At 40.1% G+C, this 15,570-nt stretch overlaps 2 protein-coding genes across 2 annotated transcripts; both read right to left on the reverse strand.

The window, feature by feature from the left end:
• Positions 1 to 6,938: 6,938 nt before the first annotated feature.
• LOC108056490 (odorant receptor 23a-like) lies at positions 6,939 to 8,977 on the reverse strand. Its single transcript, XM_017140300.3, has 2 exons — positions 8,065 to 8,977; positions 6,939 to 8,012 (listed from the first exon to the last, which is right to left on the reverse strand). Exons 1-2 carry the CDS (start codon positions 8,778 to 8,780, stop codon positions 7,562 to 7,564), a joined length of 1,167 nt encoding a protein of 388 aa, XP_016995789.3. The 5' UTR covers positions 8,781 to 8,977; the 3' UTR covers positions 6,939 to 7,561.
• Positions 8,978 to 10,992: 2,015 nt separating this feature from the next.
• On the reverse strand, positions 10,993 to 11,954 carry Obp56g (Odorant-binding protein 56g). The gene is made up of 2 exons (XM_017140303.3): positions 11,476 to 11,954; positions 10,993 to 11,415 (listed from the first exon to the last, which is right to left on the reverse strand). The coding sequence occupies exons 1-2, from the start codon at positions 11,548 to 11,550 to the stop codon at positions 11,077 to 11,079; spliced, it is 414 nt and encodes a 137-aa protein (XP_016995792.1). The 5' UTR covers positions 11,551 to 11,954; the 3' UTR covers positions 10,993 to 11,076.
• Positions 11,955 to 15,570: the final 3,616 nt, after the last annotated feature.

Below are 15,570 nucleotides of genomic sequence, written 5' to 3' on the forward strand. Positions count from 1 at the left end.
TGAAAGCGGTACACCCTTTGTTGAAGTTTCTTTTGTTACTTGAACTATTTCATGAAATCTTTTGCAAAATATTTATAAAAATAAAATCTAAGGAACTACGGCACCAAAATACTTTTCGGAACCCTTTCTGATTTTAAAAATGTAGGAGATTATACATATTTCTCTATTAAATGTATTGATATGCATTTATTGAAAGAAAAATGCTTAGTTATCAGTAGAGATGCCAGATAATATTAATATTTTTATACTTTTTAATATAACAATATTAGCAATATTTTAATGTTCCGATATATACGATACGATATTAAAGTCGATACACAAAGAAAAGTATACGACGTTTTAGCTGCTATTTCTTGTAAAAACGTTTTAAAAATAAAAATAAAAACGTTTTTAAAATCCAAAGCAAAAAAAAATTTGTATAAAGCGTATTACTTTTTAAAATGTTTCCCCCCTGATTTTGCACCTTAAACTTTTGATAATTTCTTCTGTGTATTTTGGACTATTCGTCTCGATAGACATCCCTAGCTATTACTTTAGAAGCTAGCTGTTTTAAGAATGTTATAGAAGTCACTAAATTTAAATGTTAAACTCGGGAGTGTGAAGACCCACTATCAGATATAGGGCATTGCCACAAATGAGAGAGCGTTCGCGAAGCGTCCAAGTAAAAGTCCATAATGTTTAAATTGTGGTCCTCTACAAAAGCGGAAAATCAGCACAGCGAGTTTTTATTTGCATTAAGAAATTATAATTATGGCAGCTGGTTTTTTCACCGCCCACTTCTCCACTCGGCTCCTCATCGGCGTGTTTCGACCGCTTTTGGGGTTACTTTTGCCCTTTGCCGTAGTTTGTTGGCTTGTGTCTGACGGGCTGGCCTGGTGCTTTCTGGCGCTCTGGCTCTTTGGCTCCCTGGCTGCGTGGGGTGCATACTTTTTTAATTGAAAAGTGCAAAATAATGTTAAAGAAAAGTAAAAAGTAGTCGTGGCACAAAGTATACGCCAAGTATCCCGGCCCCCTTTTGCCATTTGGAATCCCGAGAGGCACGCCATCGTTTGTTTGCACTTGTGTAGGTAGCGAGCATTGTGAGCAGATGAATGCAGTTTGCTGCTTCAGTTTTTATCCTTTTTATTTCACTGTGCCCAAGGGTTCGGAATGCGGGGGCTGGGCTGCGTGTCCCGGTTCAAGGAGCGTTTCGAGGCATAAATTGTGGCCAGAAACGAGCGTGAGGATGGTTTGCTTCTTCCCGGTAGCCTGGATTGCTTGGGGTTTTTTTCTGCGAAGGTGACTCGCTGTTTCTCGGCTAAGGGTGGATTAATCGTAAGGGTAAAGTGGCCAGCAGCGAAAGCTAACAAGTTGCAATCGAAAAGCCAGTTTAGCGAAAATCGTAAATTAAACCCTTTTTAATCCAAGTATAATTCAAATTTTGTATGGTCTAAATAAGATACTATCTTGACATTAAAATACCAAGCGAATCAGAATTTGCTTTATTTTACTTAATTAGATTAATTTAAGACAAATGCCTTACCTAGTCATTGACCAATTAAATAAAACCAAGCCATTGACCATCGAGGTGTAAGTGCAATCTATAGATATTTCCTGTGGGTAATCAGATTACATAATAAGTTGGCTTTCCACACTCGGCCAGTTATCTAATTTGCAGTGCCGGGGAATCAACACTTTGTAAAGCTGCCATAACAGGCGTTAAGTGGATGAAAGCCAGCTTCCATTTATCGGTAATTGCGTCGTTCGCCGCTGCGATTGTCTGGGCGTCCATCGTTCTTCGCTCTTAGCTGGAAATGCATACAATTTGCGCTACTTATGCTAAAATCTGCAAGCTGCATTCCATGGCCAGCAGTCATGAAGCACCTGGCTGGCTGGGCTGGTTTTGGAGTTTGCCATCATCTTCGAGTCGGTCAGAGGCGGCAAAGGCCCAATGAAGCATGTAATTCGCCCAGAACTAGCGCTACAAGTAATTCCAAATTGATGGCGCGAAAATTACGATAAGCAGCGCTGTGAGCCAAAGTTAAGAAAAACCGTTAGAAGGCTATAGCCATAGCTTCGGATCCAGATCCATTCAGCTGTGAAATGCAACGTGCAGGCGAAGGCGAAATTGCAGCAGGCTGCATTTTATTTCGGGCCCCGCGGAGTTAATTGTGTGAGCCATCGACGACGGAAGAGATTGGTTATTGTTCATGTGTACGTGTGTGAGTGGCGCCTTTTAGACGGTTTTAGTGCGCAAATTGGCCTACAAACTTGTCACCATTTATCTCACTCAGTGTCAGCGGCATCTTGGAGATCCTCCAAACCCATACACATACCATATCCCATAGGCAAACTTATTTGAGCGCGTGTCTGGGCCAAGCAAAACTTTCGCCAGTCTGCCATAAAATGCGTGTCGAAAACACAAAATGACACTTAAGCGGTACGAGTCCTGAGCCCCTGACAATATTGAATATGCCGAGGCAAACACTCGCCGGCACCACACACTCAATCAGGTATCATTTAGGAGGCAACCATCAATCTTGGGCATCATCCTCCAGCTCCCAATCCGACTTTATCTCGAGTGACGTGCAGACGTACGCATAGATATTCGCTGGCGGCACAGGCAAATGTGTTTTGGCAAATGTTTGCCATTGTTTGCCCAACAATAACAATTGATGTCACCAGCAGAAGCAGTGGAAAACAGCCCAAAAGAGCCCCAAAAACGAAACTAAAAGCGGGAGCACTTGAGAAAAATCTCTCTTTTGTGTTGCATACTGTTGGGCGCCGGAGGAAATCTATGGAAACAGCATCTTCGCTCATGATGAAAATCATGATGGCGAATTGGGGATGCCTGCTTAAAAAAAAATGAAAGTGTTGTATACACAATTTTGGCGTAAGGTATGATGTTCGATAGGACCATCAATCTGTCAGTTGCAATCGCATTTTTATGACAGTTACTAGTAAAGGGTGTTTCGTAATCGAGCAAAAAAGAATTTTCTAGCTTAATATAATAAATTAAGAAATATTTAACTGCAATTTAATTTTATAAGCGCAAATTAATCTGTAATAACTTTGATTGCAATTTCAAAAGTTTCGTATACCTCTTAACATGAGATATTTGTGTTAATATTGGATATCAAATAAATTGAAAATGTAAAATACAATATATGTATAGTTTTAAAACAGCCCCAAAATAATACAAACTTTGAATAAAATTTTGAAATTTCCGGATGCAATCCAACGTTATATTTAATTTACTCAAAACGAACTAACTCTTTCTTATAAAATTGTACTGTTTTTACATTCATAATTTAGTTTTTACGTCAAAATAAATATGCTTAAATTTGACGTTCAAATTTTTTTTTGTTTGTTAATATTTGCATCTCATTTACAGGGCGGCTGAAGTTGCTCTTGATAATTTTTGAGCACAGAGCAATGACAATGACTCGGGACAATTTAGCATGGGTCACGCCCATGGAAACGTGCAGGACCTCCGGAAATTTAAGCGAGCTAAGCCCCCACAAGCATTCGAGTTAACCCTTTGAGGTCGGTGGGCATTGACATTGCACAGCTAGGGGATCGCCATCGCCATCATCCTTTCGGTTTGGCACGCGCTTTTGTGCGAAAATATGCAATTGAAATGTTAAATAAATAAAGGCGTAAATACTTGAAGGGTGAGCCAACAGAGCAACAAGAAGTGTGCACATTCAAGCGCTGTTGGATCCGGCAGATACACAAAAGTGCAAATATATAAGGGGAGTACACAGTACACAGCGTACGGCATACAGCCCGTTATGCATTCCATAACTTTGCAGTCGTCGGCAGACGTTGACGCTGAAACGAATGAATGAAAATATGCAGGCAACGTGATTCCGCCGCAGCTAACGGGACCCGATTGCCACTCCCCTTATTTCAGCGCCCACCATCCATTCCCTTTTTGAATCCTCGACCTGGACGGTGACGCCATATTGTTTGCGCGCCATTGGGAAACGTTACCGTTAGCCATCGCCATCAGCATCCGTTACCTTCTTCACAGTTACCTGTTACACCCAAAGAATTTTTGAGGAACTTTTTCACAAGCACACTCCATACTTTTTTTTTATCTTACAATCATTGAAATTATTATTTTATAATAATATTTCAAGTTGATAAAATTATTTTGCTATAAGGTATGCGTTCCATCTTTTAGGTTCCATCTTTTTAGGTAATCGTTAAGATTATTCTCATATATGAACTAGTAATGTTTTTCTTAGGCTGAGTAAATTACAGGTTATATTGGGTATTTGTCTCAGATATTACTGACTTTAGCTACAATGTTGAAATCTTAACCAAAACCGAATGGAAGTAGATTAAAACAAGAGAGAACGCTATAGTCGGGTTCGTGTCCCGACTATCTAATACCCGTCACTCAGCTAAAGGGAGTGCGAACGCTGTGCTCGGGTTGGTGTCCCGACTAAGAATCGTAACTCAGCTAAAGGGAGTGCGAGGGAGATAGATATAGAAATTTTGATTGCGTATAACTTTTTAATGAATGGTCCGATTTGAAAAATGTCTTCTAATCTTAAAAGGTGTGGGCGCTAGACACATTTTAAAATCGTTAGTGGGCGATTGTGGGCGTTAGAGGGGGCGTGGCACTCGGCTAAAATAAACTTGCGCTGCGTAGGAAGCCCAAGAATATGCGTGGAAAATCTCAACCTTCTAGCTTTTGTAGTTTCCGAGATCTCAGCGTTCATACAGACAGACAGACGGACAGACAGACATGGCTAGATCGACTCGGCTAGTGATCCTGATCAAGAATATATATAGTTTATAGGGTAGGAAACGCTTCCTTCTACCTGTTACATACTTTTGCACGAATCTAATATACCCTTTTACTCTACGAGTAACGGGTATAAAAATATTCTTTTTGTACAAACGAATTACGTGATTATATCAATTAAGTACTGTAATGTGTTGGAATATTTTCATCTAAATTATTCATTTGTAAGATCCAATTAAAACAAACCTTTTGAGAATTGTTTCTTTATGTGTATGTGGTACCTGCTCGGGAAGAACGGCAAAAGCAACAGCACAGCAAAAGCAATGGCAATAGCAACATTCGTTTGCTGGTATTTTCTGTCGAGTTCAGCGTAAATTCATTCATTTCCACTTGAATTTACAATTATGCGAAACTGTTGTTGAATGGGTTTTGACTTGGCTGACGCCGAACTGGGATTGGATTGGAGTAGAGTGGTGTTGGGCTTTTCGGGGGATTTCTGTATTTCCCTTAGTCTATCACGGTTTATTCATATTTCCTGCTTTTGCCATTGGCAGCGGCATCAGCAACTTGGCTGTTTAGCTTTTAATAAACTGTAGTCGGAAGGTGAAGTCGATGGGAAATCTGAATGTGAAGCAGTGCCCTGGAAATTGTCAACAGCAGCGGCAAGAAAGCTAGCATGTTGCCTGGGAAACGACTCACCCAAGTATCGTGCTTACTGAAACCCTTTTGGAATGTTATTAAGCTCATGACTTTTGGTGTGAACAAGGCCGGTTTAAGGTAGCCCGTAGCAAATTCTGATAAGGGTTCCTCTAGATTTAAGTTAATAAATATATAAATTAGTGTCTTTATTATGACGAAATCATTTTTCGACTTAAAGGTTCATATCAGAACATTGGTTTGTTGAAGGTGCGAGACATTTTTTACCTCGTTAAGAGGTGTTTTGCATGAACTTCAGGAAGATAAGAAAAATTAAAAACTTAAAAAGGATACAAAAACTTGTATTGGGATTACCTTACGGGTCCTTTGGTCCTTGATATAGTTTACAAGGTCTTGTTAACTTTCTTTGAAGGTCTTAGGAGTCTAAAAGTTAGAGATTCTTAGGGCCGGTTTCTCGAGTGCCGGCTAACATTTCTCGAACAGATAAAGTCCCTGCTAAGGCATTTTGGCTTTCTCGAGCATAAATGTGAGAGCTAACTTTGACAGGGACTCGGAGTCCCTGTTAAGCGTTTTCGACTCGATAGAATGACAGCTGATTTCCCAAAGCCAACTATGAAAAGGAAACGAAATCACAGCTGACTTTTCCTTTAAATTATACCCAAACAGCTGATGAAATAATCGCAGCATGCCATTTTTTGCGCTTCACAGCACAATTCTGTGCGTTAACAGCACTCTGTAATTGTTTCTCGTTCAGATAAATTAAAGCAGTCGAGAAAGCGGATTTGCTTTTACGAACAGTTTATCTGGTATTTAAGTTTTTAGAACAGATAGCTATCAGGGACTTTGACAGGGACTCGAGAAACCGGCCCTTAGGCAGGGGATTTTTATTGGTAAATTTAATATTTATCTTTTAATAGAAGGTCAAATGTAATTCTTGGGAAAAAAGACATACTCTCTTAAAATTATTTTTGTTGAATGACGCAATTAAAAACCTTTCAAAATTATAAGTGGTTGTGGTTAAGGTCCTTTTTAAAAATTGTATTAACAGCTTACATTCTATTTATAAGGTTAAATCATGTGCAATTTCAATAATACTGATTTCTTGGTAACAAATATCTTTAAAACCTGTATCTTGTTTCTATTTATATGGACGACGAAAAGACATAAAAAGTTGGACCGACAATTCAAGCAATATCGTAAAAAATACTATCTTTTTAAAATCACGATTGGCTCTTCGCTCCTGCAAAAGATAAAGTGCTTTGATAAAGTGTTTTCTCGTCGGCAAATTAAATTTAAAGCTGGCTTTAATATCTTTACTCCCATACGCTTTCGAGTCAAATTTAAATTTAACAAACGGACGAAAAATACGAGCCTTGAAAATGTATTAAGACTTTTCTCCACAAAAAAATATGTTTTGAAAATTTTATTTTTTTGTTTCTTTTTGTGCTTTATAATGAAGTAATTGTAGCCAAATTATGTGTTCATGGATCAACTAATGACTAACATTCGCCCTAGAACTAGGTACTCCGCTGCACTTGAAATGCATTCCCACATTTCTCATTATGGCCTCAGAACTTCCTCGCTGTTCTTCTGGCCGCACTTCTAGGAAATAATCTTGCTGTCGGTGCTTCGGGGCACTGGGTAATTTGTGTGTTTCAACATGGGGTAAGAAGTGTAGTGATAACTAACATTTCAATAACATAATGTAAAACAAGAAAGGAAGTTAACTTCGGCCAGCCGAAGTTTATATACCCTTGCAGATATGCCTAGTTAAAATGTTGTTTTTACATTGTCAAAAAAGAAAACGCCTACTTTCTACAAAGTTACAATGGATTTTCTATTATTTTTTTGATAATTCCTATGGGAGCCATATAGTGGTCCGATCCGGCTCGTTCCGACATATGTACCACCTGCAATAGAAAGAAGATTTTTGGGAAAGTTTCATCGCGATAGCTTTAAAACTGAGGGACTAGTTCGCATAGAAACGGACAGACGGACAGAAGGACAGACGGACATGGCTAGATAGACTCGGCTATTCATGCTGATCAAGAATATATATACTTTATGTGGTCGGAAACGTCTCCTTCACTACGTTGCAAACATCTGACTGAAATCATTATATTCTCTGCAAGGGTATGAAAAGTTATATTTCTGCCTGCTGCACTACTATTTGAGTTGTCGAAGCTTTAAATGCTCCCGGTTAGGATCACTTCTGTTGACCATCAGAGTAAAAAATGAGAATGCTCCCTGCAAACAAGCCACAAAAGTTCTTAAGTGAATTGGCACCAGTTTGCCGGCGAGAAGGCGCTGCTGTCGTTTGGTCCGTTCCTCCATGATTAGCATGTGCCCCCGGTAGGTAGCGCTTTGACCCACCCAGTTGCTGCAAAAGACTGCGTAATGCAGCTCTGCAAAGCTGTTCTCCAATGTGCTTCCGTAATAACAGCTAGGATATATCTGCATAGTAAGACCCAACAGATAACAGAAGTAGTACACCCGATTCGAAGTGGTCTCCACATAGTATATCAAGCCAAACAAGTTGGCTGCGATACTAACGCCAACAGTTGAGAACTGCACCATCAAGGGATAGGAAATCATGGTACGTAACAATTCAAGTAACCTAAGAAGGAACTTAATGTATTAAGGTATTTTAAAACTGATAGTCGAGTTACCTGTAGAGCGTATTTTGATCCCTGATGCATTCGACAAGGTCCTGTTCATTTTCTTTCAGAGTCCTAGAACCATATCCTATTTGAGAGATCCTTAGGATAAGCAACTGACATTGTTCGGAAACCAGGATCAAGGCCAAGGGAGAAAAGGAGTCCGCTGCATAAGTATGTAGGATTTGAAAAAACATGCTGATCTCCTGAAAATGTAAAGCTCCCATATAGGCTAGCGATGAATTTTTCCAGTCTAAGGGAAACCACATAGGCACAGGCAGGTTGCGCTCTTTTTCAAACACAAAAGGAACCGCCGCGTTGATAAAAATAATAACGTATATGATCAGAAACAGCTTGGACATCCTTTGCATGTGCTTGGAGATTTTTCCGTGCCGGAGTTCCTGATCCTTCCCGGAAACCCGGGCGTCTAGTTGGCTAATTAGCTTCTGAATCTCGACCAGTTTTGGTAGTTGGGTGACGTATATCGGGAACTTCAGTAGATTTGACAGCAAAGTGAGTGACACGATAAAGTTGTAGTTATTCTCCAAGGGTTTGTCGGATCGAAACATAGCCCCTAATATCATAGGCGTCAGCAAATATACAAGTATGCACTTAAACATAGTCCAGCTCCAGTACTTTCCCTTGCTCAGTTCAAAAGAGCCACTTAGTCGCCAGGCGCGAAACTGGTCACGAAAGTATTCGATCTTCAGGATATCACTGCGCTTCATGTTTTCTTCCTGCTGCCTTTGGCTTACTGCTTTAGTTCAGTCAGGTGCCTGGCCATTTTATAGCTTCCTTCTATGCCGGTTTCACAATATTCCACCAGTGATTACGTGGCAAATTAAGTCATTATATTGGGGTAGGGAGCGAATGTCGCAACTAGCAACTGGGAAATACACGCTGTAGTCAGAACTTGAGAAAAAGGACACCTTCCTTTAATCATTCCTTTTTTTTGCAAAGCAATTAGAACTTTTAAAAATGTATACCGTATTGTGTCCGAATAATGAAAATGACTCACTTGCGTTATTTAGTGGATATTATACTATATTCTTGATCAGGATCGATAGGGGAGGCGATAAAGCCCTGTCCGTCTGTTTCAATACCGTTTTCTTAAGCGACTTAGCGACTTAAAACTTTCACAGTCATCCTTAAACATGTGTACACTGTACACAGATCTATATCGTATAGCTCCCATAGAAATTATCGGATATAACTCATAAAATTGAAGATATTTCGCGCAGTGTAAAAGCAATTGACATGAGTCTTTCCAAATCTTATTCTTTTAAAATGTTATGTTTTATGTTTTTGTAAAAGCTCTTGACATTAATCCTTAAAATCTTTTTTTTTTTGGATATCCTCATCAGGACTTTGGAGCCAAGTAATATGTCAATTATAAATATTTGATGTGAAGAAAAGAGTCTGGGCTTATTTTCCAAATCTCTTCTCATCCAGTTAAGTTTTCTACTGGTTTCAAGAGCTCTTACATCTCGCAAAGTTACTTTTTTTGCAACAACTTTTTCAGGTCCAGGCCAAAACCATTCCATGGTGCAAACTTTTGCAACCCTGCACTTTCAGCTGGCAACCAGTGCAATTCAATGTCATATCCTTGAAAAAAGGGTGCATAAAAGACGGAGGAAGCCCGTGGGACATAAAAAATCCGAGAGCTAAAGTTCTGGTATTGAAAGTTCATCGATGAATGTGAAAGGAAAACATCGAGCTCCAGCTACTGGCTCCTGGCTTCTGGTTCCTTTTCCCCTGCAGCTGACTCGTCTGCAACTCCCCGATATCCTGGCTTGTTGGCTTCTGGACTTGCGGCGGCTTACGGCCCATTTCCTTCTGCTATTTCCAACATTTGCAGCTCCTTTTGTGCCCGGCTCTACTAATTTCCTCGGCCATTCCCGACAGTCCAGACAGCGGCATATCCCAAAGCCTGCTGCTTAGCCAGCATTTGTATGTGGCCGATGCGTTGCCCGGTTGTTTGCATTTTTATTTGTATTTCATTTTCAATTGACTGGCAGGCGCAGGAGATGCCGACCTTTCGTCCTCACCTGGAAGCTCGCTCGGCCAGCTCTTTGTGCATTTCAGCCATTCATCAGAGTTATTTACTTTTTAACGAGTTGATTTCATTCAATTTGTTTGCCCAGGTTTCAGTAGCTATTACCGGAGCTGTCCAGGAGCCCCAGTCCCGCTGCCCCTGAACTTTCCTTTAAGCTGCAACTGAGCTCTCAGTTAAAGACACTCACAAAGGCTCCCTTCTCCTTTAGCTTCCAATCTGGAGATTTTCCGATACCATCGAACATCTCGCGTTGCGAAATTTTCGGGCACTTGTTTTTCTTTTGTCCCTTTTCTCCTGGTGCGAGTGCTCCGTCAACTTTTCGGTGCCTTCGGCGATGTTCGGTTTCAATAAATATTTTCACAATGAAGAAATTAAAAATTCCTCGGAACACAATATGTAGCCTGGCCGCCCCCAAAAATCGCTGAGAATTCAGCCGGCAGCGTATATTTATATATGAAAACTTAGTTTGTCTTCGATAACAACAACATGGGGTTGAAGAGTCGGGGTATTCTCCGCAAAGAGTGTCCCGACCCTGACAATTCGATTGAAATTGTTGCCGCTGGCTATGATTTTATGAGTGCTCTGTTTGCCTTTTGCCAAAGCGGTTCGAAATAATTAAATTGCTGGCATTTCCCAGATGCTTCGGGAATATTTCACAAATTAGCCACCGAAAAGGCTAACAGGGTCAAAAAGAAGGAGATGGTTAAGCACTTTTAAAATAAATAAAAATAGAAACCAGAAAACACAAACTTTAAATAAACAATTTTTAGGTATATCCTCAAAATGTTAAATACTTTTACTTGCTTTCTAGTTATCATTTCTCTGGTTTGCTAAATGAAAAGCACGAAAAAATTAATGTTAAATTAAAGTTTTTGCTCTATATGTAAGTATATGCTGCTGCTTGCCTTTATTGCTTTTGGAAGTGTTACGCTCGACTTCAAACCCGATGAATGGGATCTTTGAGGCCCTTAATTGGCTCCTTGGAAGCAGCCCAATATCTGGAATGCCGTGTCGCAGGCGTTGGCCCCCTTGACCTTGCTGCACCTGTCCAAATCCTTTTCGATCGCATCCTTCAAAGACGTGTTGGCATAGTGAGCCTTGACCTTGTCGGTCAGCAGTTTCCCCGTTGAGTCCATGTAACCGCTCTTGACCAGAATGCACTGGGTTGAGCACTTGACGTTGTCCTTTGCATCCTCAGCTTTCACCTTGCCCGAATGCAAATCGGCCAGATCCTGGGCAGTTACTCCATTCTCCTTCATGCAACCTTCTACCAGCTCCTTGGACACAGCGGTATCTAATTGGTGTTGCTGTTTGGCAAGATTTGGATGCCTTTTAATATTTTTTAAATTATATATAACGTAACTCACCGACAGAATCCCTGTGAGGCAGCTGAGAAGCAGAGTCAATGCCAGTGTAGCCCTCATTTTGCTTCGCTTATTCATTCACTAGTCGCTCGCTGAAAATACATCAGCTTTTATAGTTCTGCCTGCACTTTGCGTGACGCTTTGAATTTGTCAATTCTTGGTGTCCCGCATATTGATTATCACTAAAAGCAGAGACGCATCTGTCACGCTGACTGACTAACTCCGCAAGTCCGTGCCACTGCCAAGGTTGGCAGCCTAGGGGTCGGGCTAATTACGACTTTGCAGGTCGTAAAAGTTGTATGCTTAGAAAGTCGCTTAGTTGTGGAAAAACTTCTCTGAATATTAAGAAATAAGTTCTAAGAATTATTTAAAGGGAGTCACTTCGTCGTGGGCTTGTGTTGTACAACGGGAAAACTTAGCAAATACATTTGTAAAGCATTTTCGATTTAATGTAAAATATTATTGTAATTCGAGTTTAAATAAATAAATGAAATATTTTCTTTGACACAAAAATAAAACGCTGCCAGTCTTTATCTGAGTTCACAAAAGCAAGTTTCTAAGGACTGTTAGATTAAATAAAACTAGAAAAATGGCTTTATTATTTTTAATTTCTTTAATAGGTAAGCCGAATGTCTGGCTGACCCCAAATCCCTTTATTTGTTAAATAATAACTCCTGATAACTGTTTAATTATGCATAATTTGTTGTTCATTTTTGGCTGAATATTATCGGCATGCATTTGTTTTGAATGCGCGAGGTCTATTAACAAATGGGTAAACTAAATAATTTGCCACTTTGTCCATATATATATATAGCAATTTGTGATGAAAATACCTTGATTAATTTACACGCTCACCCTAGTGCATATTTTAATTGGAAAGAAAGGGTTTCGCTTGAAATGTTAACTATCCCCAATAACTGTTACATAATTCGGATATTTTGTAATTGCATTTGTAGGGCATTACGGTAATTAGCTTTTATGCACAAACACTGGGCAATGGTTTTTATATTTCCCATTATGATTATAATATATTTCATATTATTTTTGTTTGCCGCGCACATTTTCATTTAGTTTAATGCGATTTCAAACGCTAATTGAAATCCTTTTAGAGTAATTGCAAAAAATTTACTAGCTCTTAGCGCGAGTCCGCTTTAGGTTGCCATCTCATAGTGGTAATTAGAAGAACAAACTAATTTGGTAAATTAATATTTAGTGGCCCCTTTCGCTTGGCCAAAGTTGGCCACAGCTTCTGCGGCACACAAAGGTCATTTTTGTGCTTTGAAGTTGCGGGCTTTGAAATGCGCCAAAGGACATTCGAACAAATGGCATCCTTTGAGTATTTGTGTGGGTGTGTATCCGTGTATTCGTGTATCCGTGTGTACACATTGCAATTGCTGTCGAAACATCAAAGCTATGCGAGTTTTCCAGTTGACTTCATCAGTAGATTGTGTGAAGTATGCCAAAAATGTTTTGGGAACGCTCGTTCCAAAACCGTTTTTCCTTTTTCCACCGCCCGAGCAAGTAGTTCGCCAAAAGCCCGCCTTAAAGTTGCCCTTTAAGCCCCCGGACGGAATGTCGGCCAAGTTATCCAATTCTCCCTGAGGCACGTGCTGCCAAACCGGAAGGAACACGCGCCCAAGTCCGGGCTTCGAACGGCTAACGCGATTGCCTGCCGTTGAAATCCAGTGCGCATGGTAAAATAATATTGGACAAGCTTTTAAAATGCATTTTACATCTACTTCAGTGTAATTGACGCGTGGCCATTGTGATATTGCCAGGACGAGGAAATTTGAGATCGAAGGCTCATCAAAAAGTGCTCGGTGGGCAGGGAAGCGATTCAATTAGTTTAACACCCTAGGGCATTATTGCAAACAATCGAAGCTCATCTTACAGTAGAATAAGTATTTGAAATTGTAAGCAAAATTTGCTTGCTTAATTTAAAGAATATTTAAGTTCTGGCAAGAAAAATGGAAGAACAAATATAATGAACAAATAATTATTAAAATAAATTTATAAAAATATTTTGTAGGCCAAAGCGGCTTTAAATATTAAATTTAATTTAATTCGGTTTAACTTAAGTTGCTTATTTTTAATGAGTCAATAATATAACTGAAGTGAGTAATAAAATTTTGCTACTATATTTGATAATATATTTTAACTATAACATCTTGACTTAAATAACATTACAATTCTGGCATGAAAAAAATAAGTTGTGGGAGAAAATTAAACTGATTTAATTTAGTTAAATTTGGCCAAATCAACATTTAGTTTACCTTAAGTTTCTCATTAATAATATTTCACTATATACTGCACTGAAATCTGACTTCTAAAAATATATTTTATTTCGATTTAAGTTTCTCTTCCTAGAAATTGAATTTCCCCCACAGGGACGGTCCATTTGCAGAGCCTACGCAAAAGTGCGCAATCGAAATTACATAACTCACCTGGGGGACACTTAGCTCCCACATCTCCTTGGCTAAAGCCACAAATTCTGGCACAGGATAAATATAAAATGCAGCCAGGCATAAGAAGCCAGCCAGCACCGACCATTGGCAGTAAGTCGGGGTGTTTCCCTCGATTCGTCCTGCTGTTTAAAATAGCAAACTAGACCAGGCCCGTAATATGTCCTCCGGCTTAGCGCTCATGTGTTGCTGTTGCCCCGGCTATTCGGCTATTGTCTGACTGGGGCTTTACAACTCATAAACAGCAGACGGACCCACTGAGCCGCCCACTCCTCGCTGGTAATAACAGTTTAAGCTCGGGGCCTGTGCCCGAAAATTGTCCACATTTTGTTGTTTAATTTTTTTCGAACCCCCCCCATGTACTGGTGTTTTTCTTTCTCATTCTTGATAACAAGCATTTTTACATGTGCTAAAAAAACAGAAACGGCCGAAAAGTCGGGCCCAGATGAAGATGGAGCTGCCCTCGGGCCCATCCCCAATGGGCTCTTCCAATTTTTGGCCTGGCTGCATGTGCGTTTATGACTTCATAATGGCCAAGGATGGGGGATGTGGCTTCGGGGAGGCATCAGCGAAGGGAGCATCATCTCACCCCCCGGCTATATGGCCTGGATGCAGTGCATTGCGGGGGTGGTTGGTCCTGGCTCAGATTCTGCTGCTGCTGATGCTGCTGCTCCAGCTATGGATTTGCGTAGGCGTGGCGCTAACATGCGACTAAGTCCTTTTATATCCCGGAGCATTCGCTTAGGCTTACGGCTCAGCCTCAGTTTTTCGTCTATAGCTTCAGCTACATACACCCAGAAAAATGATGGACAACATTTTAGGTCATGCATAGCCTAAAACATTTTAAATGGACTAAAAGTTCCTTTTTAGGTCATGTACTGCCTAAAAATTTAAATTTTTGGTATATTTGCCCTACGGTTTAGGTCCCGTACAGCCTAATATTTTAGGTCATCGTGGGCCTTAAAATTAATGCATTTTACCTAAATAAATTTGCACGGAACTCTGATACCGTTCTAGCGACGCTATAATTCCCAACCAGTTATAGCGCGGCTTGCATGGTAACCCACTTAGATCGTTGAATAAAACATCGATTTCACTGCTGAACAGTGAAGCCTCTTCGCTCGTTTTTGTGTGTTGGAAGAATGACGACTTCTTGAAGACTAAGCCGACATTGACCTCGAGTTAGCTATAAATTTCTCTGTATTTACTTTATAATATGAAACCTTTTTCAGTACAAATTTTTAGGCCAAATAAAGCCTAAAATTTTTTTTTTAAGGAAGCCAATTACCTAAAATCTTGGCCAAAAATTACCCCATTTTAGGCCATTAATGGCCTAATATTTTAGGTCATACAATCCTAAATTTTAGGCCATTCAAGGACTTAGCTCCAGTTTAAGGCCAATTTTACCTAAATTCTAGGCCATTTTTTGACATTTTAGGTCATTTTTTTTTTCTGGGTGTATCTTGGGTCTTAGACTATCATCAATTGCTGTCCCCATGGTGTAGTTAGGGCCCAGACCCCGGTCCCGGCTTATATAGGCCAGCAGCAGCAGAATTTAATGCCGACCTCTGGGAGCCATTGTGGCCAGCGCTCCAGCAACAGGAGCCACATCGCATCCAAGCCATCTTTCCATGCA

Source organism: Drosophila takahashii, chromosome 2R, assembly GCF_030179915.1.
Source record: "Drosophila takahashii strain IR98-3 E-12201 chromosome 2R, DtakHiC1v2, whole genome shotgun sequence".
Lineage (NCBI taxonomy): Eukaryota > Metazoa > Arthropoda > Insecta > Diptera > Drosophilidae > Drosophila > Drosophila takahashii.

Coding starts and splice junctions, on each gene's coding strand:
- Obp56g (XM_017140303.3), bottom strand. CDS start 11,550: ATGAATAAGCGAAGCAAAATGAGGGCTACACTGGCATTGACTCTGCTT. Junction 11,416..11,475: donor GCCTCACAGGGATTCTGTCG/GTGAGTTACGTT, acceptor CTTGCCAAACAG/CAACACCAATTAGATACCGC.
- LOC108056490 (XM_017140300.3), bottom strand. CDS start 8,780: ATGAAGCGCAGTGATATCCTGAAGATCGAATACTTTCGTGACCAGTTT. Junction 8,013..8,064: donor GATCAAAATACGCTCTACAG/GTAACTCGACTA, acceptor GTTCCTTCTTAG/GTTACTTGAATTGTTACGTA.